Source organism: Corapipo altera, unplaced genomic scaffold, assembly GCF_003945725.1.
Source record: "Corapipo altera isolate COAL_440 unplaced genomic scaffold, ASM394572v1 58, whole genome shotgun sequence".
Lineage (NCBI taxonomy): Eukaryota > Metazoa > Chordata > Aves > Passeriformes > Pipridae > Corapipo > Corapipo altera.
Window position 1 is genome coordinate 2,420,300 of NW_020884898.1, and position 26,897 is coordinate 2,447,196.

Genomic DNA, 26,897 nt, shown 5'->3' on the forward strand with positions numbered 1-26,897 from the left:
GCAGCAAAACTTACTTCAGAAAAAGGGAAACTTGGGCTCAGAGTTAACAATTTTTATCTTATAAGGTCAAATAACTGTATATACTGATACTTCAGTGTTACTAACAGTGTAAACCACTGTAAAACCATCAGAAGACCAGTAGCACTTGTCATAAAGGTAATCCATGCCCAACCTCTTCTGAACACATAGTGAAGTTCTAAGCGCACCTTGTTTTCAGTAGCATGCTTCTCTTTCTCTACTTTTGCAAGTGTTATTTCGAGATCATCAATATCCTTCTTGAGCTCAGAGCACTCATCTTCCAATTTTCTCTTCTTGGAAGTCAGCTCAGAATTCATCTCTTCCTCATCCTCAACCCGCTCTGTCAGTTCTTTGACTTTGGCCTCCAGCTGAATCTTGGATTTAATCAACAAGTCGCATCGTTCTTCAGCATCTGCCAGAGTGTCTTGCTCCTGGTGTGGCACAAGAAAGAGGACAGCAATGACTGCCTGGCCTTTTTACTTCCTCACTTTTTCTCTATCACGTAAGTGGTCAGAAAGCCTGATCCAATGCTACAGGGCAGTGTAAGGAAAATTTCCTACTCTTGATTTCAGAAGACAAGTAGTTAATGAAGCAGGATGAGACCATGGTAACATGACTAGTGGACAACTTCCACTTCTTACTGCCACAGACAGTGCCTTTCTACAGAACCTCTTAACATCTGTTATATTAGATTTTCTATCCACTCTAATTTTTGGCAAGACTGATGAGATCAACATCTTATTTTAATAATACTCTGATCTGTAAAACCTTGAGTTTTAACAATACTCTGGTCTGTAAAACCTTGTAAAACTAATACTCTGGTCTGTAAAACCTTGAGTTTCAAAGAACATCTAATAAGTATATGAATCTATGTGTCTACTCACAGCTTGGAGCTGGAGAAGCAGATCATTTTTTTCCTGAACTAAAGAAACTTGCTTTTCTTCAAGTTCCTTTCTCCGGGCTTCAGATTTTTCCAGGGCCTCCTTCAGTTTCAAGAATTCTTCCTTCATATTGGCCATCTCCTTTTCAGTTTCTGCAGTCTTCAGAAGAGGTTTGATCTTAAAGAAAAGCTTCATCCAGGGCCAGTTCTTGACAGCCATAAAAGCACGGATGTTCCACTGAATTACAAGAAGAGCATCCCTGGTTTAAGAGAAAACAAACAAAATTCCCTAAACGTCAGCCTGAATTGAAAAAGTGCGGGGTTTTTTTTTCAGTTTCAGTCAGTTTCATGGCTTTGTTCTGAGCAATATTAGGAACTTGTACTAGATTCCAAGAGACACAAGAAATTTCCTCCAGATTTTCAGAGACACAAAAAATTTCCAAATCTGATTTTTACCAGAGCTTCAGGCAACTAATATACAGTTTTGTTTTATACAGTTATTTTCATCATACATCCACTTTAAGCCTTTAATTTAGGGTTATCTATAGCCTTAGGGACTATAATTAATGGCTCTATTCAACTTATAATTAAATGGTAATTACTATTGTCTGCTAAGATTTAAGGGGGTGCCTTCATACCTGCGCTCCACTATCTTCTGAAACTCAATCCTCATCAGTCTGCCACGTGCTCTTGCCTGGATCATTGTCAAGATTTTTGCAAGTCTCTCATCCCTCATCTCTTCTAGATGGCCCAGGAGACCAGCCTTGAAGAACACCTGGTATATGCACAGATGTCATTTCACCATGACAAAGGGTTTTATTTCAAAGTTACACAGACCTTACTGAAATAGTTCAGGATGGTATTTTTGATGACACATTATAAACTATACAAGTATGGAGGGCCAAATACTACTTGCATTGGGGGACTGCATTGTACAGTTCCAGAGTTCTTTTAAAACTGGGGTTTATCTCCCCAGTTTTGAATAGGCCAAACTACTATATTGCCACAGTACCTTTCAGCTGTGGCGGAGTTCTAAGTAGGTCAGCTGAACCACAACTTCTGACTCCCAGAAACCCCTGCCAATGGGATCATGTCAGAATTGTACATGGCCTCATTTCAAAGCCTGCAGCTGATCTTGTGGTCCATTTCTGTTTGAATGTACATATATTAAATAAGCTACTGTTTTATTGAGGGGCATAGAGCATCAGCTGCTGCTGTGTCCACTTGTGTTGCTGTAATAAAAGCTTTGTGGGAGCTTGACCCAGAGAAATAATGTTCCTCTAAGAACAGCTTAAAACCTACTATCACTGTGCTGCTATTTTGCTGGTTTCTTGTGTTATTAAGTCTCCATTAATCAGCACCACCAGAAAGTACATAGTGTCCTATTCTGAAAATTAAATATTAGATTTTCTCTTTACATAAGCAGTGATGATCTTTTCTAGTTACCTTGGTGTGTCCAAAACGATACTGGGTATGGTCAACATCTAAAGATGCCATCAGTTTTTCAGCAGCTTTTCTGCTATCCACGAACTTGTCCTCTGGGATCGCACCTGGATTCAGAATGCGGTACCTGTTAACAACAGATGAGCAATGAGTAAAATTGGCCTCATTCTCCTTTGGTTTTTCTTCCCTCTTGCCCCAAAACTTTAAGAAAAAAAAATAAAATCACCCAGGGTAATTTCCTACTTTGCGTCTACACAGACACAAGGAAGAGCAGAATTCTGTGTTATGTGTTCAGGTAAACTGAATGGAAAATAAACTTGAATGGAATAAAATACCTCAAATAAAAATAAGAAGACATGTTTCACCTATTTTGAGTGATGGATCAGGACAGGAGACAGCATAGCTCTGCATTACCTTTGTTTGAAGTCAGCATAAAGCACCCTGTTTGGGAAACCCTTACGGCAAATGCGGATGCCTTCCAGGACACCATTACAGCGGAGCTGATGCAAGACAAGGAATGCATCCATTTCACCTGCAGGGGAAAACCAAGGCTAAATTAAATTGAGTTTCTCCATAGGGCTTCATCTTTACTTCCCTGAGCAAATAGGAAAATGTGAGGCGTCATCTCCTGAAAGAGCAGTATCAAGGTGAACAGCACAGACAGTATTTAAGTACAATCTGGTGACTTAGAAGTAAGTAATAGAATGATAGAGTTACATATACTAAAATTCTAAGACTGTTGTGTTTTCCATACCTGGAGTTTTTGATTCATTGGGGATAATGCATCGTACAAAGTGAGGGGATGTAGATTTTAGGTTAGTCATCAGCTTATTTAAATTTTCCTAGAACAAACACATTAAAAACACCATTAGCTTTAGCAGTTTAGTGAAATTCCAATCACATATTTCTCTCTTTGGTTTGTTGCTTGTTAGGCTTACTAAGGTCATATTTCTAAAAAATCTCCAACTAAGTTGTAAGCTTGCCAAAATTATTACAGAGAAATATGTTCAAATAAACCTAAGTAACTTTATTATAGGATTCCTCTCAGTTGTGGTGAAGTCTTAAGAAGACATATGTTTTACTTGGAAGCCCAGAAATGTCAAAAACAAGATGAGCAGCAAGCAAGATGTAGTATCATCCTGTGGAGCATTTCTGTAAAACCAGCTGCATTTTTGCCTCGTCACTTCCCCACTCATGATTGTGAAGCGTGCCTCCAAACAAGATAAAGCGACATGACGAGTGAGAAGTAACTGTGTTCTTCTGTCTTAGGTTTACCTACATTAGAGCTTCCTCAATGTTACCCATAAGAAATGGTAAAAATTATAAACCACAGGCCCCATTTGTCCCCAAGCATGATCCTAGTGGCAGCTTCCACCAGAAGCACACGCCAATCCCAGTAGAAGTGGATAACTGAAGAAAAAAGAGACTATCTGCCACTTCTTTCAACCATGACTGCTTTAACCCTAGGATACAATTCCAAGCAGTAATAAGATAGGCACTAGCAAATTACTTGTAATCAGTTCCTGTTCCAAAGGCAGGCATGAAGCTGTAATCTACAAAATAGGTGATAAAGGTTGTTCTCAACATTTTGTGATACTTTCTCAAACAAAATAAAAATCTCCTGATTGCTCAAAGATGATGAAATGGAGCAGCCCCTGACACACGAAATTTTAATAGCAGTGTATTCCCTTAGCCAAGATCAATAACCCAGTCCCCAAATCAAATTCCAGCATTTGAATTTCATTTTTTTCTTGCCCATTACAATCCTTAACATTCTTCTTCAAAGCATTGTCTTAACTGAAACCATCAGGTGAGGAGAGATGAGCAAACCTTGTGCAACGATGACACCGTCTGAAAAGAAGCACCTTTCTTGCGTTTCTTTTCTCCACCCTGGTCACCTAAAGGGAACAAAGGAACATAAAACAATCTGTATCTCACTAAGAGGTGCAGGCAGGATGTTGGAAACAGGAAGACCATTTTAATAGCACTACTCCCTTTGACTGAAAGGCATAGCTAATGACCTGATAGCTGTGACTGAGCACATCATGTGTGATACATCACAAATTTGCAGCTCTCTGTCCATATTTAGGATTTTTGTCAAAGACCACTGCAAGCTTTCTGGATTGCATTTGCATTTCAGATCTATACCGCATTCTTGTTATGCAGAAAGTCCATAAATATGAATAAGGCAGAAAAATAACTTTTAACAAAAGTCATTTGTAGTTCGTTGAAAACTCCGTAGGGTGAGATGATGCAGAAAAAGAAAAACTTAAATAAAAATAATGCTTACGGACAATGTATACTCTACACTGTACTGTATAGGCACTGATTCTCACATGTCTGCTATGCAGACACTGACCTTGTGCAAGTAACAGTTGTCTAGAATAGAGGGAAATAACTATTTGTAATTTTAGATATAGTAGCTTTGCATCCCCTGAATTTTGCTTAAAGCTTGGAAGTCAAAATCACTCAGATCCTCCCAAGGAATACTGAATTCTGACAAGCCCTTTACAAAGTTTCACAAGTTTCAAACATGACCCAAAAATGTACAACAGTTGCTACAGCTTTCTAAACAGTGGACCATTAGACCATTCCCAGGAGGTCTGGCATTCTGTCACCTGTCAACAATAGTCAACATAAACGGAGAAGTGGAGAGTGCAATGCGCTTGATGGAATTATCCACAGCCTTTCCCCCTTCAGAAAGCGACACTGCTGAGACTGGAAAAGGCTAATCTGGACAGGCTGCTCCTTTCTCCTGACACCTAAGAAAAGCAAGGTAGTATTCTGACAGACAGGAATATCCACAGGCAAATAGACAGTTAGTAATTTGCAAGGATTTGCTAGTGGCAGGATTTTTGTTAGGTATATTCAGGTCCATCTCATTCCATTATGAAGTCTTCAGCCTGCTTGCTTCCTCAGGAAGTGTCTTATGATTCATGACAACAACATCTACTGAAAGGAGGTGAGTAAAAAACAGGCTATAAGTGATTGCAACTTCAGGACATAAGAGCTACATCTTTGTAATGAATACCAGTTATTTACTTAAGAGCAATTTGCTGGATGTTTACTACTTGTCTTCTCACAAATAAAATAGTTTCATGTAAAAGATAGAGATTAAATACATCCTCGGATGTATATTAGTCTTGTCAAACAAAAAAACAACAGCAAACAAAAGGAAGACATATTGCCAAAGTCTTCTACTTTGGCTAATATGAAATGGTGTTCCTGTACCTTCAGTATCTACTTGCCACTAATCCAACAAAATATTCCAAAACTCTTTCTTAAACTTGCTACCAACTTCAGGGTTGGTAGCAAGGAGGATTATAGCATGGGAAAGAAGAGCTGTTCTTGTTCAGAGGCATTTTATGTACACAATTTTTTGTGTGACACTTGGCTGCATATCTGAACACTTGCATGCCTAAATTCCCACTGGAGTATTCACAACACACAGATTTCCTTGCCAAAATTGCTCAGAGACATTACACATTCAAACTATCTGACTTAATGGTCTCCTTGCTATTACTGGCAAACTCCTACAGATGCTGTGTGCATCTAACTAATTAGTCACTGCCTCATCTAACATTGAGACAATTGCATTTGAGAGAATTGCTTTGTTTCTGAAATTCATTCCCTAGCACACATCCCAAAAACCAAAGAAAACCCATGTGAGCTGTTTCTGCTTACCGCTGTCAGCGCCAATGTAGCTTTCAAACAAGCTTGCCAGGAGTTTGTTGGATGATTTTTGGAAAATACCTACTACGGTTTCATTAAGTGGGTCTTTGTTCTTCTCAAGCCATCCAATGATGTTGTAGGGAACCTACAGCAAGGCATTGAAAACAAACCAGAGGTTGCAAATGTTCCTCGCCAGAGCAGCCAGGAGCTCTTTATGGTTTGGCTTGAAGCCAGTGATTCCTTCTGAAGTGCCGTGCTTAGTGCAGTACCAGCTGCCCAGTTTTTTCATCACTCCCCCTCCAGTTCTCTGCTTCCTAACACCCAAACCTCTCTTCCTAATAATTACCATCAGAATCCCATGCACCCCTTCCAAACTGTCTGGTCCCTACATTTGCCATGGACTCCATGTGGTTGTAGAGATACCACGTCACCGGTGGCCCAGAAACCCTACTAATAAGTGCTGAAGTATAAACCGCACAAGTAATTATTTAACTTCAAAATAGCATGCTACACTGAAATAATTAGGGTTTTCTGACAGAAATATAATGATTAAAAATCTAACTCCAGGACTTTACCACAGCTCTATTTAGTGTGAAAATATGTTCCATTATGAGTAGCATAAGGGAATAGAAGTTCTAATTTTCTTTGCATAATACATTAACAACTACAATAAAGACCAAGATGGGCATTATTTCTTTTAATAAATAAAAAATGAGCTTAATTCTCAATTATAATTTGAAATTAACAGCGTCAGGTAAATTCCAGCTCTGCTGTGCTGAGGCTTCATATCATCTGTAAAAAATGTCCTGTGCTCCTCTCTTCCTGCCTATCTGGTCTGAAAACAAAGCTTTGAAACTGGGCAAGTTTTGGCTCAGGTTTCGCAGCACTGAATTACATTGTTGTTCACCCCAGCATCAGCAGACCTGTTAATTAAACTCCCACAGCAGAGTTAACCACTCTTCCTTTTGCTACTTTGACACAGTGGTCCTAGTATAAGTAAAAACTGATGTTAAATATTTTGTTTTGTTTTGTTTTTCTTTTTTAAAACCCTCCTGAAGTTAGGTAGAAATTTATCAGTTCATTTGTCCAGGAAATAAAGGTGAAGAGTTAGATCCTGTTGCTGCTCTTTAATCACTAGCCTTAATCTGACTATAGGAAAAATGAAAAGGGCAAGGCATATTTTCAGCAGAAGCACTATTAGCCTTCCTCAGTTTTTTTCATTCTGTTTGTGCATCCAAGGACCAGATGTCCTGGAGTCTAATGGCATCTAACTGTGTTGCAATACTTGTGCAGAAACAGTAGGTACCTGCTTTTACTCCTCACTGTTCCTTTCTTCCCCTCTTCATCCTTCCCACCCTCTCTTGTTGTGTGCTATGGCCAAAGCCCACCTGGAAGACCTCTAATATAAGGCAGCAGAGGTACTTACTGCACCGGCATAATGAAGGAGTTCAAAGTGAGCTTCATACTTCCTCTTCTTGTCAGGTCTGGGCTTCTGTAAATTAGGTGACTTGCCAAGATGATTGTCATAGAGTTTAGATTTGAATGTCATATCTGTAGCTTTCGGGAACATGCATTCCTCTTCAAGGATAGACAGGATTCCCAGTGGCTGTGGATTGAGGAACATCTTTGTTGGAAAATGTTTAGGCTGCCTGCTGTCAGTAGCTGTGCAGCTTGTAAGTTTTATCCAATGGAATTTTAAGCCTGCAAAATTTTTTCTCATTCTGAGGAGGAAGCCTTTGCCTATCCAGTATGTCAGTTGTGCCTTAGGAGACCTTATGATGGCTTCCAGAAAGGGTTTGATTTATCTTTCAGGGCAATTGGACCAACTGCATTTTATCATTCTTTTTTCATGAAAAGATGAACTAACCTCCTAGCAGTGGACACATTTTTTATGAGGGACTACAATCATGCACAGATATCCTGGCCCTCCAGAAGAAAGTGATTAAGTAGAACACTTAATAGTCAGCCTTTCTACTCCAGCTCTTCCAAATGTCCTGCTAGCGCAAAATGCAAAATTTCGTGTTTCCTTTCAGATCAGCAGGGATAGATGCTGTGCCATAAAACATGGTAGAGAGATACAAAGGGAGATATGGCTAGGGACAGCTGTGCCCACCAGGACCACACTATACTCACAAAAGAGGGAAAAGGAAAGGCATATCCCATGCTGGGGAAGTGGTGAGAGGTTTCTACCCCTTCCAGGGCAGAAAGAGCACAAAGCATTTTGTACATCAACATGCAATGTGAGAAACAGGAGTCTCAAAGGGAGAGGTACAGGGCATGAGACTGAAGCATGGCATTTGCCTTGAAAAGCTGACAAGTTTGATGTTAAGTATATGTGGAACAAACTAAATGGAAGAACAGCAGGGACAGAGAAAGACAAAAGTGCAAATCAGGGAAGGTTTTACAGCTGTACAAATTACCAGTTACAGCTTGTGGTTACAGTTTGCTCTGTAATGCAGACTTACAGAGGTAAAATTGAGTAGTCACAAATACTGATTTTCCTTTGATTCTATACTGTGTGTAGCAAGGCAAGAAACTTGTTCTGCTGTTTATCCTACTCTGTTCACTGGGCCGTGAAGACATATCCAAGGGAGCATCATGATTAAAACCAATTCAGAAAGTATTCCTTAGCACTGTTCATACCTTCTCAATTAGATCAATGCAGGCCTGCAGGTCCATGCCAAAATCAATGAATACCCAGTCAATGCCTTCCTTCTTATACTCTTCTTGCTCCAGGACAAACATGTGATGATTGAAAAACTGCTGCAGTTTCTCATTAGTGTAATTGATGCACAATTGCTCAAAGCTGTTAAACTGCAGAAAGAGATAAAAAAAGGAAGCATTTGCATTGCAGTTAACTGTGGACAGCAAGAAGGAAACTGTTTACATCTAAAACCTTCTAAAGAGTAACTGGTTGAGAAACTACTGAGCATAAGACCGAAGGCAAGGGAGGAGAGAGTTCAGTATCAGACAGTCAGCAGCCCACATTTGTTCAGGTTTCTCAGGATGCACATGCCTTTCCTTCAGCAGCATGCCACACCAGTCCTGCAAAGCAGAGCAATGCATTTTTTGCTCTGCATGTATGGAGAGCAACATGTAGCAGCAACAGCATTAAGCACTTATGTTCAGGAATGGATTCCGAGAAATAAGAGCTGTGACATGCCTTTCTCACATACACTCCTGTACAACAACGACAGAACAACAGAACAACCCAGATTGGAAGGAAACTCTGTGCTATGGCCTGTTGAAAACCTCCAGTGACAGGGGCTCTACCAAGCCCTGGGGAGGCTGTTTCAGTGCTTGATTGTTCCCAGTGTAAAAACTTTCTTTCTTACGTTGATATGAAGATGTATCTTATATTGAGATACAAAGAGGAAGGAATATCAAACCCTATAAAATATGCTTTCTCTAAAAAAGAAAGAATGGGAACAATACATTCTCCTAAAAACAACCCAAGGCATGTGAGACGTTGTCCCCAGGAACTATTGGTGAGTCCAGTTGTGCTAAATGCTGAGTGGTTTTTACATATGTTCATGAAAAAAAACCCGTATAAAATCATATACACTATATGCTTTAAGGCTTTCTCAGCACTTTGCCTCCTGTTCATTTAGAAAAAGGAATACCCACCCAAGAGCTATCGTTTGACATCTTTTATGTCCTTCCACCAAATCCTCACACATTAATACTCACATCAAAGATTTCAAACCCAGCAATATCCAGGACTCCAATGAAGAACTGTCTTGGCAGCTTAGTGTCCAAGGTCTTGTTGATACGGACCACCAGCCATTTGAACATTCGATCATACACTGCCTTAGATAAGGCACCAACAGCATACAAAACCTAAAATACATGTTTCAAAATACCACTGTGTGAGACAAAATCCACTGTGGAAAACAAGGATTTCAGTGCAGTAGCCTGTTTCAACGTCTGCTTACAGTTTAAATGAAATTTCACAATGGTTCTTATAATCACCAGGGCATACTTAGTACAACACACAGCTTCTCCTATTATATCTGCTAAATTTTTTTCAAATTATTGCTATGTATATATGTGTGTATACTAACGTACATAAAGTGCTCTTAAAGCACCTCTTTGGAATAAGCTGGACAGCAAGCTGCAAATGATTTATTCCCTTATACTTCTAGAAGTTAGGTATCAGAAAGCTCACATGCCAGATGCCAACCATGATGTCCAGAGCTACTGCCAGAATAGGGGGTGAGGTCTGTGCTCAGGTTGCTCACTGCCATTTGCTTTTAATTTTTGAGGGATGCAACAGCATGAGCAATAGGAAAAGACTGTCTAAAGTCTCTTCTTTAGCCCATGTACAACTACACCATTCAGACAGACCTCTCTGCAGCAGTTTTATAGTTTCTCAGCCTGTCTTCAAACAACAACTTTCATTGTAACCAAAATGCTGCAGTATCTTCTACAGCTGCAGCAGTGCTAACCCAAGGACTTTTTTCCCTCCCTAAATTAAGAGATACCTTTAAGTGGATATTACCTTTAGCTGATTGAGGTCACACAGAGCTTAAAATTACATTAATAATGAATGAGTGATGAGTGAATAAATAATCCATGGCTCAACTCTTCCAGGTAACTATTCTCATCCAGAATTAGATATAAATACCCATGTGGTTTTACTGCACCTGGTTTCCTAGAGTGGCTGCTACTGACACATCAGAAAAACAATCCTATTAAAGGCAGTGCTGGCCACTATTCCTTTGTCAGTCTCCTTACCAGTTTTCCTCACTTCCACTGTCTATTCCATCAAGTTTGGGGATATAAAATGAGAACAGGTACTGGAGGCTCATGTTAATATTTCTAGCAGTTTTCTGCCTCTGTAAGATCTAACAGATGAATTCTGAAGGCTTGCAGGGCAGGTTACCAAGTATCCTGAAAGCTTCACCTTACCTGTTCAACACTTTGACCTTTGGTCACATACTCATTTCCAACTTTCACTCTAGGGTGCAACAAACCCTTAATCAAATCTGAGGAGTTGATTCCCATCAGGTAGGCAGCTTTGTCAGCACCTGGTCAAGAGAAACAAGGTTTCAACTGGCTTTAAACTCCTACATGGAAACATGCCTAGCCGAAAAAAAAATAAAATGGAGTACATCCACTTCCAAAGAGAAACTGGATAAAGACCTTGGTCTTTTAATGATTTGTGTTAGGTGTGCCTGTACTCTCCATTGTGGTAGAGAAGATCATCTAACTATACCCCAATTACTGCAAGAATCACACTTAAGAAACTCTTCAAATTTAGGGAAAAGAACATATCTCCGCATTGATTGTAGATAGTTTCAGGTGCAAGAGAAAGTAAAGAAGCAAGACCTGCAGACAGGAAAGAGAAAGCTAAGGCAGCAACATTTTACAGCCATTTTGTGCAAATGGTCTCAAAAAGGGAATTTGATCCTGCTGGTCTGACTGTGCATGTTCACCTTCTGCTGAGTAAGGTTACCCACCACTCACCAAGTCTGCTACAAATAAAGCAGGAGCACTCTTGATTGAGCAGGAGCTACAATGTGCAAGAACAAAGCAAACAGGTTGCTGCTTCCTCAGCACACTGCCTGATACATGCCAGAGTGTTGAAGGTGAGGAGTAATTTTAGGTGTTATTCTTACTTTCAGTGCCATCAGCCTCTGCCTGCTCTTCTCTGGGTCTCTGTTTGAATTTCATATTCCCAAAGTGCATGATGGCACCTGTGAGCTTGTAGGAACCAGACTTCTCATCGGGCACAAATCCCAAGATGTCCATGGCTTGCTGTGAAAAGGAAACACGGGTATTTTTTCACTTCTCTACTCAAAAGCAATGGTGTTTTGCAGCCCCACAATCTACCTTTGCTGGCAGATATTACTATTTTGCTGAAGAATGTTATCACCCAAAGCAGCCCCTGGAACACTCTGAAGACCCAGCAGTGGCTGGGAGTGGGGGAACAGTTCCCTTTATCCAGCATTTTATAAATTAAAATTAAAAGAACACTGTGCTCATGGGCACATGGAGTAAGGCCAGATTCAAAAGCATAATAGTCTACCAGTCCTCATGACCCCACAGTCTGAATAAAATTAAGACCCATTTCTGCTTTCTCTTTAGTAGTTCCAATGACAGAATTAGGCTCCTCCCAGAGATCTTCCTCCCCACGTGCACCCGGTCTACAGAACCCAAAGTCAAATCCATGCAGGCTTACATCTGTTGCCAACAATTCTTCTCCATCATCCAAGTTGTCCACTGTAACTACTCCTTGGGAGCAAAAGTGGTAGTCATATGGGTTGGTTGATATCAGTAGCATATCTGTAAAAGAACTGCCAAGGTCAAAACTGCCATCCATTCAGGTTAACTTCAAAGATGGAGATCAAAAAATCAACAGGAACATGCATTTTGCTCTGCACAACTGGGCTGTTTGGTTGGGGTTTTTTTCAACAACTGCAGGGCAGCAACCAACTCTCTTATTCTACTGTTTTAGTCTGAAGATGATAATTTAGAGAAAGTGTGAATAAAAAGAATATGGAAATACTGCATACACATCTATTAAGCATGTATTGTAGTATATTGAGTTTGTAATTTCCTGTATAGCCCTGCTTTCTGCCTTGTGTGCCTGCAGGAGTAAAAATATTGTCTAAGTAGAGAGACATATAATCCAAGACATACTGTTCTCATCCAAGTTTCCCCTTTTTTATAACAGACTCACAAAATAGTGACTTCCATCACACTTTGCAGAAGACAAAAGTCTGAATACGGTTTGCTCTCTCTCTTCTTTTTCCTTTGCCTTCACATCAAAACCCACAAATGCAGAGTTATTTTCTAGAAAGCTAGCTGGCTTCAAAACTACAGGCAGAGATCTACTTCCTTAAATCAACAGAATGTTTCTCCCATGTTCAGTAGACCAAGGTTTGGTATGGATTTCAATCTTTTGTATACATGCACACATTCCTACATGTCCAAATATGCATGTATGCATGTAAATATGTCTATCAATATATGTTTATATAAAATCTTATTGTCTATAAACCTATCTCACTTTGCTATGTAGTCACTATGTTATATATTCATTTACCTACATTTATACTTGTCTATACTTATTGGTATTTATACTTATCCACATTTAGATATGTATATGTTTATATACAAGCACATACATTTCTTGTCTGCAAAACAGAAGTCCCTGTTGCTTTCAGCCTCTTCAAGAGCCTGCAGACTTGCTCATGCTGGCCAGAAAGGTGTGTACTGTTGTAGAGTATACAGACAGTTTAAGAGAAAGAGCATATTTTCCCAGCACAGGGATTCTCACAGGAATCTCAGTGCAAAGCTTCCTTGAAATCTTTCCCGTAATGTAATTGTCATTAATTAGGCCACATAAAGCTAAGAGTGTTAGGGACTTGACTAAGCACTGTCAGGATAATAAGACTTCAAAAGAGATCATGGTTGCTAGGGCCTAGTGGGAGTTTAGAAGAGCAATAAAGTGACTCCACAATGTGTTTCATAAAATGTGTTCCTTCAGAGCACAAATTGAAGCCAGCAAACCACATCGCTTAAATAACTAGGGAAGGTTTTATTCAAAGCATTAGGAGACGGCAGCAGAGACCTCAACTGCTCTCTGCCCTTCTGCAGTGGATCTGTGGGACCACATTTAGCCAGGGGAATCTTGAAAGGGGTAATCACCACATAATCAGCAGCAAGCAGCTTTGAACGTTCTCTCCTGCTACACAACATGCTGGGATGCCAGTTTTGTCACTTGGGGCAGAAAGAGGAAACTAACTTTTCTTCATAGACCTATAAGCAGATCTTCTCATATGTGAAAATCTGGATAATTAAAGTTTTATCACCACAAATGCTTTTGGAGGCATAGCATTTTCCAGATGTTTTGAGACCTTGGATTACAGAAATTCAGTGTAACACTTTTTGCCTTTATACTGCTATGTTTTAAAAGTCTTAAACTTTAGAAAAATGGTCTCTGTTGCTGGCACTGGAACAGTATCTCTGAAAGATTGTATTTGACAGTGGAAGTTCAGTTTCATCAAGTAGAAGTGTAAGGGCCTTTCTGCACATGAGTTTGCCCCCAACCCCTCCTTAGCCACTGTCCATTCAGTTGAAAGTTGGTTCTTAAAGGCCTTGGATCCACATAATGCTTACCTAATAGTTCCGGTTTCTTTCCTGACAGGATTTGGTAGAAGATGTGATAGTCTCTTTCGCCAGGTTGCTGGAAAATCACTCGGGACTTCTCCAATAGATCTAGTTGCACAAAGGAAAATTCAGTGAGAAAGGCTGTCAGAGCTTTCAGATGAGCAACTGTATTTTTAAAAAGGAGAGAGTTTTCTGCTTACAAATCTCAATATCAGCAGATGACAGCTTGCCTGTAGTTCCAAAATGGATTCGGATAAATTTACCCTAATTCACAAGAAGAATATTCTAATTAGTGCATATAATATACACAAAGGGAAACAAAGGATGCTGCTTGACGGCAATCATTTGGCCCAAAGAATCAGTTCATGCCAACTCCTTGGATTTGCACAGACGGATTTTCAATGAGAAATATCCAGCAATGATACTGTTCTTCTCCAAGTCTAATTCTGTACATATAGCCATGTAATCTGCTTGCAGAGAAAGGATAACAGTACACTTATCTGCCAGGCTAAGATACAGGAAAGCACATTGCTTCCAGTTTCATGATGTAGGTTTACTGTAACACAGGACTCAGAGCAATAAGCCTGGACTTAAGGGACACAAGCTCCTTTCTTTGGCTTCTCCTCATTTGCAGTCCTAAGTTATACGCAGCTACTTATGTCAGAAGGGTGGTGTGATTTTACATGGCTTTGCCCATTAAATTTGCATATTAATCCATCCCAATTCATAAAAAATTAGTAGTTTTCATTTAGTTTCTCATATTCGAACACATAAACTTTTTAAAATAATTAATTTCTGTTCCAGCTGACAAGCCCCTTTTACAGTTGTGTAGCTTTCCACAGATGCTTACAACCACACTTTCCAATTTAATTTTTAACTAGGTTTGTTAGGGAAGCATGGGCTCCAAACTCAGGCTGTCATCCTCATGCCATTCTTTTTGGACTTCTGAGCCAATGTCAACCAAATGTGGCAGAGGCAGAGCTCCCAAACTATTGCTGTACTGCAAGCCTAACGGAAAAGAGGAGAGGCCCAAGGTCATGTCAGCAGTGAGGGACAAGCAGGGGGAGCTTACTGAGCCAAAAAGCTAGATGTTATGAATCAAAAGTAGGAGTACTGCTGCATGTGTGGGTCTCCAGAGAGGGATGATGTCAAATGGACCAGGGACTGCGGTGTATTTCTGATACTTAGTGATGAAGTAGTGTTATTATAGAAAGGGGAAGTGATTTAGGCTAGAGGAAAATATGGTAGGAAAATAAGGCTATGTAGCAGAGGCAGTCCTAGAGAAGATATGCCCTTACTGTTGAGAAGGCTTCCTAAAACTGGGCTTTACTTGTCTCCTGTTAATTTTAAACAATTTAAACATTTTAAACAATTATTCAGGGTGGATCTTTCTTTGTTCCTTTTTATTTTTCAATCCTTTCAGTAAGTTTGTTTTTAGGTGTTGGGTTTTTTTGTGTGTTTGGTTTTTTGTTTGGGTTTTTTGGTTGGTTTTTGTTGTTGCTTGTTTGCTTGTTTTTGTTTTTGTTAGATTCTACTTAGTCATTCTCTGTGTGGAAATCCAATCACATTACTGGGTAAAATGTGAAGCAATTTATGAAGGGCTTATGACAGAGATATTATTAACTGGCCATTGTTGAATTAGACATCACTGCATTATGTTACTGACTTACAAAACGTGAGGAATTGTCGTTTCTCAGGGTTTTGGCATTTCCAAAAGCTTCTAGGGCTGGGTTTGCTTGAATGATTTGATCCTCCAAGGTTCCCTAGGAATCAAGATTGAAATACTATTGAGAAACCTACAGGCCACAGAGTCACCTGTCAACTATAACTCAGCCATGCATTCACTTACAGAGTGGAGCCTCTATAGCAAAGTGATTTATTTAGCTTCACCCCAGGGGTGGCACAGTGTGAATGGCATAACAGCAAGGTCATCAGGCAATTACAAGTGCTTAAAAGGCCTCAAACATTCTGCTGCTTCCTACTGTTTTGCTTTGTAGTTTTCACATCTTGTGCCATCTGCATGCAAAAGAAGTCACTGTATCTTCCTGCATACTGTGGATCATGTGGGGACATTGGCGTCAATGTGTGTAGGAGAGGGGCTATTGAAGACACTGACAAGAGCTAGAATGCATTAGATTTGAAAGCACTCAGAGCTTGTAATATTTGGGATTTTGGGGGATGAGAAAAGCTTTAACTGTCACTCGCACAGACTTCAGTTTGCTGAAGCGAATGACTTTGTCTGCCTGGGCTCCGGGGATGCTTCACTGGGGGAACCACACAAAGTGAAATGCTGAGGTTTGTGACACATCTGACAGAGCCCAGTACCATTTTGGCATGGAAAAGGTAAAATAGCAAAGCTCATGACTTACCCCAGTTTTGGTAGAGGGTTGCTGACAAAGTAGAAACACAATGGAGAGGAAAAAAAAAAAGAGAGAATGTAAATATTAATATGAAGAACAATACAAAAGATAAAGATTAGCAAGGTTAGCTGTCTTGTGAGCACCAACACACCAGCAGTAGTTTTTGAAGCCTTCAAAAATCATGTGTGGTAGTTACTTTGTATTAACCATACATCACAATGGTGCAAATAACAGATATTGAAGCTGGAAGATGTTCCATGTGGTTTATCAGCCCAGATTGCATTTTATTTTCATTATCATCATCCTTTTTTCCCCCAAATAATCCAAAATTTTAAGTGCAGCATGATCTCATTGCCTAAAACTTGTCTGTTTGAATTTACACCCTTTTATTCTTGCCATCTGGCAGCAGTCTCCTTTCCCTGTCCAGTTAGTTGGTGTTTTGGTTCACTGGTTCCTTCATCTCCAGAGCGAAACCACCATGAGCACCAACCATGTTTGCATGCAGAAAGCTGGCTCTGGATCACTCAGTCATTTGTTAAGAAAGCCTTGCAGGCCTAAGATGAATGTGGATTAGACTTTGATGGTGTATAGACTCAAAGCCTGGCTGAAATTTTGGTCTTACAAATACAGGTCATAAAAGTCAGTTAATTCACCATGCAAGAGCACTGAGCCTTCAAGTGCAATGAAGCTCGTAGCAACACAAGATGAAAAGTAGCATGAATACAGTATTCACTGTAACCTTAGAGAGCACTTATAAGAAAAACAGCACTTATCCAAACAGAGACACACAAAAGCTGATTGAAAAAAAAAAGTCTTTTGTCAAAACATTCCTATTTTTTGGTGAATAAAGAAAAGCTTTCACCACAACAGACATTTTGTTGAGAAGTTATAATTCTAGTCTTTTTGAAGACTATTTTCCTTATGAAAAAGAAATTTCTTAATCTTTATAGTCTCCCCATCTTCTGACCAGCTTTAACACAATCAGAAGCAAATTTAGCACACACAAAACCTAAAACTCCTGGAAAAAAGAGCAGCAGTAACAAGCAACTGTCCAGAAACCTGAGAGTGTTTTCTGCTCCACCTGGAGTGTGGCAAGTTCATCTGTGCATTGTCTCTCTACCTTCAGAACAGCATGCTGTCAGTACTGCAACTCATGAGGTTAGTTGTACACAACAAGGGAACCTTGGGAGTCTGAAATAAGACAGCCACTGGCAGACTTACGTTCTTTTTACCAGTTTCACCCAGGGCTGCCACTGTGGCAAAGTACTGGATGACACGTTTCGTGTTGACAGTCTTGCCAGCACCAGATTCTCCGCTAGAGGAAGGAGGAAGTCAACATAGGCATTGCTCAAACAGCTGTAACTCATCCTTTCAACCACTTTCCAGCCAGCTCCTTGCCTCAAGGATATTCTCAGAATCACTGACTCTGATGCCTGCAGCCTGTTGTTTGGCCATTTCCATGAAAATTGCATCAAGTTGACTGAATGAAGAGGTGAATTCCTATGATAGCAGTGGCTCACTCTTCATGTGACTGGGCTCAGAAGTCCAGTCCAAACCTGCTGAGATTTCTTTAAGCCTTGAAGTTTTATTGCAAACTTCCAGACTGAATATCTGAGGTAGACCTATATACAGCTAATGAGTTAGAAAAAGTACAGCAAAGCTGCAATAATTTACCAGCATTACCCAGGAACACATATGACTGTGTAGAGACACCCTCAAGCCTCCATCTTTCATGCTTGCCAGTAAATGGCACACCTCTTCTTCTCTACCTTGATCATTTCCCTCTCTTTCAATGCATCTACATAACATTCTTAAATATAATTTGCAGCAAGAGCAACCACACTGAAAAGAAGGACTCCTCTGTGTTCTGAAGAGGGCAGCTGCAGCAGGGCTAACCCTGGAAGAAGCTTCTCTAACTGCCTACTGACTTGTCATGCTTTCTTGGAATGAACACTGGATGGGGATCAGAAATGGGCCAACCTCCACCAAACCCTTAGTTTCTTATGGAGCTCAAGTTAACCATCAGATGGCCAAATTGCCAGTTACTCGACTTGAATCAAGTTCCAGGTGATTGAGCTGAGATTTCAGGAGTCAACTTGTATTTTACTTCAGGTTTCTTTTTCTTCAGAGTTTCTCACAGGCAACAGAGTCTCATATCAGTCAAAAAAGAAACACTTACGTGATCAGCATAGACTGATTCTCCCGATCTGTGGAGGAGGAAAAAAAGGAGACAAACTTAATAGGGTGTGCAAATTGCTTATTATAATTGTAAATGAGTACTAACTACTCCAGCATCAGTCCTTCAAGGACGGTAGAGAATCACATGAAGCAGAGACAGAAAGATAAAAACTAGTATCACCTCGAATGACCTCCTTCAGTGAAAGCCCTGCCCTTAATACTTCTCTTGAGTTTTGTCCAAATCAGTATTAAAGACCTGTGAGTCATATACATTCTCCTGTGTCTGGGAAACTATAATAAAGAAAGTAATTTCCTGTTACCAAAACGTTTCTTCCCTTACTCCTGGGTGTGTCTTTGCTCACATCTGACCCTTCTGCTCCTTAAATATCACATCAACAAAGTAATTTTGCTGGTTTTTCACAGGCCACTCCTTACAATGCTGGAATGAAGCAAGTTATTGTCCAGGCCTAATGGCCTGATCAGAAACAAGTATTTATTAGAACACTTTGCAACTTTAATATATTATTAAGTTCAGCAAATGCTAAATCATGGCAGTTTCCCAAGTCACTGCACCTCAATTCCTCTTTTCTTTTTAAAATCCCAGTCATCATGGCAGGCTACATATTGGATAGTCTTATCTGACAAAAGGGCTTTTCTTTGCAGCCACACACACATCCCCTCTGCCCAGCACTTTCTGTCCCCTCACAGCTGAGGCATTTTCCATTTTATTAAAACCAGGTAACAGCAGAATGTGTTCCAGTCAAGCCTCTTCGGGATTTACGCTGCCGCCTCGCAGGACCTGGTGTTAACACACTGCTGCTGCCCCCTGCTGATAAACTCTTTTTTTTTTTTCCCCAGTAACTTGAGGGTCAGGGTGACCCTCGAGTTTCCACAGGGAAATCGGAGGTTCAGTGCCACAGAACTGATGCCCAGAGCCAGAGCACGTGGTGTGACAATGAGCCGTGGCAAGTTGGTGCAAGTGAGGTGCCCACAGCACCCTCGTTAGCTGGCTTTCACTAACCTTGGAATGCATACATCTTATCAGTGTTAGAATACAGAGCCTAAACTGACAGTAAGTGTATTTTTGAGGTTGGGAAAACACAGACGTTTGGGACATGGGCCCATTTCTGTTACAACTACTTCTGGATATGGATTCACCCAGATTAGACAGCTAAATTTGTGCACCTTACAGATAAATCCATGTACGGAGCTTACTGTTACCAGAAGTACCACTGGAAAAGGCAGGGGGGTTTAAGAAAAAATTATATATATATATATATATGTAGAGAGAGAGAGAGAGAGAGAGATATACACATACACAACAAAAACCAGCAGACTGCCAAGCCCCGTTGCTTGCAGAGTATTTTCATGTTTGTTACATGCTGTAAAAGCTCTGACAAACTTCCATCCAGTACAACCCCATCAGCTAATTAAAGCAAAACCCAGTGTGAGAGCAAACAGTGCCACTTACTCCGCAGCATGTCGTGGTACGCGTTATCAGCGATGGAGAAGATGTGGGGAGGAGCCTCTGAGCGCCTCTTCCCTTTGTATGCAGCAACAACCTCCGACTTGTAGACAGGCAACCACTTGTAGGGATTTATAGTCACGCAGAATAAACCGGAATAGGTCTAGAGAGGAACACAAAATAAGAGCAGAAAAAAAAACCCTTTCAGTGAATAAGTAAAAAGTCATAGTTAACCAAGCAGGACCTGGTGTTGCCAGCTGCTGATTTGGGTTTGGATTTCAGCCTTCGATTTGAATTTCTGAAGATACTGGTCTGCTAATTGACTTTCTAATGGCAATCAATACCAAAACTACAGATATGGAAGTTTTCAAAAGGAGAAAAGTGGGTTTGGGATGTCAACCAGAAACAGAAACATCCCTTTCAGTAAAACAAAGGAGCAGCAAATAGACCTACATCTGATTTTCTGCCTTGCTACCCCATGAGAGTTGTTTCCTCTTGAAAATGGGCATTGTGATGGAAAGTTACAGTTTTCCCATTTGAAATCCATTCTTAGGAGGAGAAAAAAGCCTCTCATTATTATTTTCATGTGAGCACCTTTGGACAATTTCTGGTGGACGTTCAAAGAGAAAACAACTTCGTAGGGTTATACTGCAAAGATGTGGAGCTTTTTTCAGCTTTTGGAGAAACACAGTTGGTAAAAATTTATCTTTATAGATGTTCTTTGGACTATCAACAGTCCAAATTGACTGGGGCCTGGATATTCTGAGGAAAAATGAGCTTCCAGTTGTAACCTCAGGGGATTGGTGTCAGCAGGTACTTAGTCCAGCTTGAGGTAAAAATCTTCAAAGAAACCCAGTTGTTATATGGGCACAATCACTAAGTGCACATAGATTAATTAGCTCAGTTAAATTCTAAAAGTTTCAGGTGAAATCTAGGTCTTTTCCCCTAAAAATAGCATTAGGCCTTGGCATGAGTTCTCAGTCCTGTTTTCTACAAGAAAAACAATAAACCCCAACCAGAAAATGGATTAAAGCAAGATGCCAAATTTAACTTTCTACCTATACTGATCTACAAACAAAGCTGTGCTTTAGGCCATACATGTCCGTAAAAGGATTATTAGAGAAATGCAGAAAGTGTTTGACAATCAGAATTTAAATGGGAAAAAGTTGGATTTACTCTTCTGATGAATACCAAAAGTCAGAGCAGAGATTGGCTGGAAAATCAATAGATTCCTCTGACTGATTTCCAACACAATTGAACGCAGCGAGCTGAGAGCAAAATTCTGTCCCTTTAAAATTAGATTCTACTGAAACTTGTTCTGGTGCTGACAGAAATTATGTTAATCATGTCATGGGAAAGATACAGAACAAAGGGAAAGATCAGAATGAAACAAGACAGATGTTAGCACTGAAAATGAAGGGCATATAACTACTAAACTAAGATAGAAAGGCTCATACTTTAAAGAAGTTATGTTTGTAGAGAACTCTAAGCTTGAGGCAGTTTCTTAGCAAAGAAATCCCCATGGCTGGTGTTGACATAGATTAGTATGAGAAGATGAAAAACAAACTGGGTCTCCCCAGTGCCTTGATAGAAGAAAATACGTCCCACACCACACCTCTCCTAGGCAAGCAAGAAAAACCAAAGAGCTATGCACCATCTTATTAATTTGATTTTGTCTGTATTCAGGCACGTGCCAGCTCTGAGCAACTTCTTTCTTGAAAAGATGAGCAAGACCCTCAGTTCTGTGACTTGTCAAAGTTGTAAAACAAATATGAAGAACACAACACATTCAAACACGAAGTCTGGACTTGAAATACAGGCAGTTAAATACACCCTGTGTTGGCCCTTACGTAGATCATCCAGTTGCTGTAGCGCTTTCTCAGATTGTACAGCACAGACGCCTCGTTCAGGTGGGTCAGCATGGACATGTCCTCGATCATGTCGAATTTGGGAGGGTTCATTGTCTGCACGTCATCTTCTTTTATAGTCATGGTCTGCAAAGACAAATAAGTACAGAAACACTGGAAAACACCGGGATTTTCTGTTGCTTCACACACCTTATAAGAGAAAATATATATTTCCCCCTGTAGAGGGAAGTTCTTCAGCTCAGTCAATACATAATATCATTTGTTTACACAGATATCAGAAGCATGGGGGAAGGCTGAGATGACAAAAGTAAGAAACGTGATGGTATGGCTGCAAAAGGAGTGGCTACAGCCTGGGTTTTACCTGTGGGGACCAAACCAGAACTGGCTGGTAGCAAACCTCCAGGCACAGACTGCCCATGGCTGTGTGGTGGCTGACGATCGACTACCCAACACTGTATCGCTGGTTTTCCCTTGGTGGTTTTCTGAGTGTTATCTTATCCTGATGTGGTACCACTTACTGGGGCTTCCCTTTCTCAGCCCATTTCATGAAACAGGTAACTGAGCTTAAACTAAGACAGGGAAATTCTGGATCTTGCAGCTCTGGCCTTGTTAGTCACAGATCAGACAAAAACAGTTTTGTACCCTTCCATCCGCTGTCTGCACAGTCACTTTGCCTTCGCTGCTTTCGGTAATTTCAGCTTCAACGTAAGCTTTCTTTTCATCAGGAACCCAACATTTCTTCTTCCCTGTGAAATTGTGGAGATTGAGGGTTTACAGGCTTGTATCAAACAGTAACACTATGCCTACCTAAGCGAGATTTCTGGGTTACTTTTTCTGCACAAGTGACACAAAACCTCTGGGATTGCAACAGATTGGCAGTGCTGGGAAACTGCCTGATGAAGCAAAAGGAGTAGGGCTCCCAAATGTTGTCTCCCTTTGAAACTACGGCTCAGCTTCCTCTAGATCCTTCCAACACAAGGTGTCAAAATATTTCACTAATGCTGGCTAAGCCTCAGCCTCCATGGGAAATCCATAATCATTATCACCAGTGTGCAGATGGAGAAACTGAGATCTAAGCCCAAATTAAGGCGTAAGCTAAAAAGTCACACAGAGAATTTCAAATTGCGCAAGGAATTCAACCCACATTATTTGCCTGCCAGCCATCAGATTTAACCTTATTCCTTCATATTTTTTCTGAGGTTTGTGTTGAAAAACAGCAATATTAATAACCTACATTGAGTTATGTATGTGCCTTTTTAGAGTTTAGAGTAGCTGCACTAGACTTTAGGTCTTCAGTTACAGCAACTGTTGGGAATAGTGAAAGGCTAAAGTTATTGGCATATTTACACACTTACTACTAAACTTCAGGGCTCATATAAACCCATTTCATGAAAAATAAATTATGAAAAATTAAAAGCTATCATCACGTTGTCATACAGCCTATAAATCAAACAAGACATCTAGTCAAGCCACAGAATCTCTCATTACTGAAACATCAATGTCTGTTGTTTTTCTCTCAAAATGACAGAGATGATTCCCCTTTTAGCAGAGCAGTATTGATACACCTCACTTCTAAATCTAGATAATTACTCACCATAGATTATTTTTATTTTGTACTATCTGTAGTTTTTTAATAGCTTTGCCAAATTAAGGAACCAGAACTTGGTTGAACCAGCTACCTCCAGCAGCAGCAGCATAGCAATGACAAAGGAGACTCTGCATCCTGCTTTGCTCTGCATTTCCTTAACTACACTTGGGTGTAACCCTCATCCCTCTTAACCAGCCACTGGCAGCACAAAGGTATTGCAACTCACCATCGAAGGCAACGGTCTGAGCCTTCATCAGCTCCTTCTCGCTCTTTCGGAGGTAGGGAGCAGCCTCCCCAAACTCTGACATATCGACCATCATCTTGGCAAGGATTCAAGGTGGCACAGCTCACAGAGGAAAAAGAAAGGCACCTGATCCACCAAAGAAAGAGGGGGAAAAAACACCTAAACAAATGTCTATTTTGTGAACGATCCCAGGCAATATAAAATGCTCAGCACAACATGGCAGGTGCGTGATCAAAGTGATGATTAATTTGAATCAAAAATACACAGGTTTGGAGCTATACTGCACACTTAGTTAAACCCTTCCTTGGCTCAGCGTATTTAAAGTCACTCAGACCTTGCAGGGTTCAAAAACCTCGACATGGGTCACAGTTATCTCCACAGGAGAATTTTATCTCTTCTTCATGGCACATATGGTGCTTAGGAACAGGAGGGACCACTTGAAGCTGTGACCACTTGAAGCTGTGATTTTAAAAACTACTTAGCAGGGGCCTCTTCTGGCCCCTTTCAAAATTGCCTGGAGCAGAGGTATGCTCTCATGCCGGTCTCCCTGGAGCTGTGCCACTCAGCCACTTCAAGCACCATCCCAGGTAGGCATTTTCTGGCAAACACGGAGCAAGACTTCACTGCTGCAAACTGAGAACTGCTGCAAGGGTGTGTGTTATGCCCTTGATGTGGCACCAGGGACATGCCCATGCTCTCGCTGCAGAAAGTCAGCACCAGAGCTGGAAACAGCTCTACTCCCTGCAGGACACTCCTCTCACTGCAGGAATCAGCATGTTAATAAAAACAGGACTAACACGGATTGGGGAGTTGCTGTGCTGGTGCAGCTTCCCAGGTTGCTGGTACCTCCGAATTCACGAGGTCTCCCCCTGCAGCAGGGTGTGACATAGGGCAAGGGAATCTGCAATATTGGTGCAAGGGCTTTGGTTTTAGATTAGTTTGAGCATATTAGTCCAGCTTAATACCTATGCACGTTTTCTCAAATGACAAGGCCGTGGTGTTTAGGAGCCTTTTATCATGAAAGAGAGGGCAGGGGATATGGGTATCAGTGAGACTAATTTGCTGGGTTTGTACTGCCAAGTAATTAATTTGATTGTTTTGTACTCTCTAAAGTGATCAAACAGATATGTTGTTTGTTTGTTTTTTTACATACACAGACATAAATACACACACACACACACACACACACACACACTTACATAAACTACTCAAAGTGCTGTCCAGAGAATGTCTAAAAGAAGTTCCACTGCTAAAAGGTGTACACACACAATTTTAGAATTTCAGGTATTTTTTTCTTTAAAGTCAAGACATCATTCTATCACTATTCAAAGCTGTATAACTGACTCTCAGGTATAATCTCTTCCTTTATTTAAATTCTCGTGCAATATCCAGAGCAGTTGGACAATTTTTTGAGACCCCTATCAAAACAGACACTGCAGTCTTTCAAAATTTAATTCAATGTATTTCTAAGAAAATCCTGGTAGAAATAAAAACTCCTCGCTAACCAAGGCAGCTTTTTTCCAACACATTCCTCCTGGGGAACGTAAAGCCCTAAGACAGCAGAGCTGCCAAAGTGTTACATCCAGTAGTACAAGCTGGATACCTTCTGTCTTTTTGCTGTAGAGCAAAAATTTTCTTCTTCAGAATTAACCCTAATATTTTGTAGACTTAGAAATAATCTTTTAAATTTTAATCTTTTTAAAGATTAAGGGCCTACATAAGCACAAGTATCAATTATTTTAACATGATCTGAACTGACCAAAATTCCCAGCTGGAGACACAACTCAATACCAGCCTGGCAGAATCTCTCTCCCTCTCTAAGTGTGTCTCAGCTCTAGTGGAGCAATGAAATTACATCAATTCATACATTTAAACAGAATAGCGTTAGAGCACATAAGTGTCATTTCACATTACACGTGCAAATGCCAGAGGGGCCACTCCAGTGTTAATCTCTAGGACTCAGGGCAGGTTCTCACAAGTCATAATACACGCTAAAGTGCTCTGAACCACTTCTGTGCAGCCTAGCTCCATTTGCAGACCTCTTAGGGACAGTTACTCAGCTATCACCTTCTTTTCTCTTCCCCATCCCCCCATATTCAAGATGAACCACTATGGCAAGTATGTTATGGTGTAAAGCAGCACTATGGCAGCTGGGAGAGAACCCCTTTTTCTTCAGCAGCCTGTGTGTTTGGAGATATGGCAGAGGTTGGAGCCCAGGTAGCACACGCCTTGTGGGTGCAGACAACTCAGTGAGGCAAATCCATCACCAAATAAAAGAAATTGGAAATTTTGTTTTGTTATGGACATAGGATTATTTTTAAATTTCAGAATACTCAGGAAAGACAAGGCTAAAGCTAAAGATGTTCTAGCTAACAACAAAAAGAGCCAGCCCTTGTATATAAGTTGTGGAAGAGTCTTGAAAACACCTACTCCCTGTAGAAAGCCAATTCTGTTGCACGAAATTAAGTGGCATGGTGAGGACCACCGACAATTTGACGGTGCATTCAGACTTGGAAAGGAGGGACTTCATCTTTCTCTGCTGGGACTGTTGGAAGAGAGACCGTAGTACTAGCGGCAGGTAGTAACACAACGGCAACGTCAGGCATCACTTGGCTTTGAAGGGAGCCCAGTAATTTTCCAAGGGTTGTGACTCAGGTTGGATTAATGAACGCCTTGGACCAGCAAGCTGCTTAAAATTGCAAATTACATAAGCCATCATCTCTTGCAGATGATATAGAAGGCAGAAAAGACGACTTGCAGGTACTGGCTAATCATTCCACCCATAATTACCAGGGACCTGACACTTCCCTAAGCAGTTACTCCAGTTGGTTAAATGAAAGTGCTGGTGTTAGAGAAGAAACATGTACTTGCCATTCTAGCATTCAAGCAGCATCCTAGGATGACTAACATAGGCTAGATGTTTACTGACACTACTACTAGGCCACATGAAAACCTTAGTCCCATCAAAACCACGGTACAGTGTTAGAGCACAGCACCCGCACTTAAAAGTGAGAGAGGTTGGTACTCACCCTGGAGAGCACACAGAATGTGTCACAACTCCAC

General features: G+C 40.6%; 1 protein-coding gene across 3 annotated transcripts in view; it reads right to left on the minus strand.

The window, feature by feature from the left end:
• The window catches only part of MYH15 (myosin heavy chain 15), a 45,476-nt gene extending 21,520 nt beyond the window's left edge, over positions 1–23,956 (minus strand). Inside the window, exons 1-24 of one of the 3 annotated variants that reach the window (XM_027648597.1) lie at positions 23,817–23,956; positions 22,645–22,748; positions 21,985–22,128; positions 20,141–20,297; positions 18,671–18,698; positions 17,713–17,806; positions 16,501–16,521; positions 15,802–15,894; positions 14,332–14,395; positions 14,141–14,239; positions 12,198–12,301; positions 11,635–11,773; positions 10,925–11,043; positions 9,704–9,853; positions 8,657–8,827; positions 7,440–7,619; positions 6,026–6,158; positions 4,172–4,239; positions 3,096–3,183; positions 2,756–2,873; positions 2,345–2,468; positions 1,537–1,673; positions 903–1,158; positions 207–449 (exon numbers count right to left, since the gene is read on the minus strand). In XM_027648597.1, the coding sequence (XP_027504398.1) occupies positions 207–449; positions 903–1,158; positions 1,537–1,673; positions 2,345–2,468; positions 2,756–2,873; positions 3,096–3,183; positions 4,172–4,239; positions 6,026–6,158; positions 7,440–7,619; positions 8,657–8,827; positions 9,704–9,853; positions 10,925–11,043; positions 11,635–11,773; positions 12,198–12,301; positions 14,141–14,239; positions 14,332–14,395; positions 15,802–15,894; positions 16,501–16,521; positions 17,713–17,806; positions 18,671–18,698; positions 20,141–20,297; positions 21,985–22,128; positions 22,645–22,748; positions 23,817–23,910 (2,928 nt within the window). In that variant the 5' untranslated portion in view covers positions 23,911–23,956. The remainder of the gene's footprint in view (positions 1–206; positions 450–902; positions 1,159–1,536; positions 1,674–2,344; positions 2,469–2,755; positions 2,874–3,095; positions 3,184–4,171; positions 4,240–6,025; positions 6,159–7,439; positions 7,620–8,656; positions 8,828–9,703; positions 9,854–10,924; positions 11,044–11,634; positions 11,774–12,197; positions 12,302–14,140; positions 14,240–14,331; positions 14,396–15,801; positions 15,895–16,500; positions 16,522–17,712; positions 17,807–18,670; positions 18,699–20,140; positions 20,298–21,984; positions 22,129–22,644; positions 22,749–23,816) is intronic. The other 2 variants (XM_027648598.1, XM_027648599.1) reach the window with 2 other exon arrangements.
• Between the last annotated feature and the right edge of the window lie 2,941 nt (positions 23,957–26,897).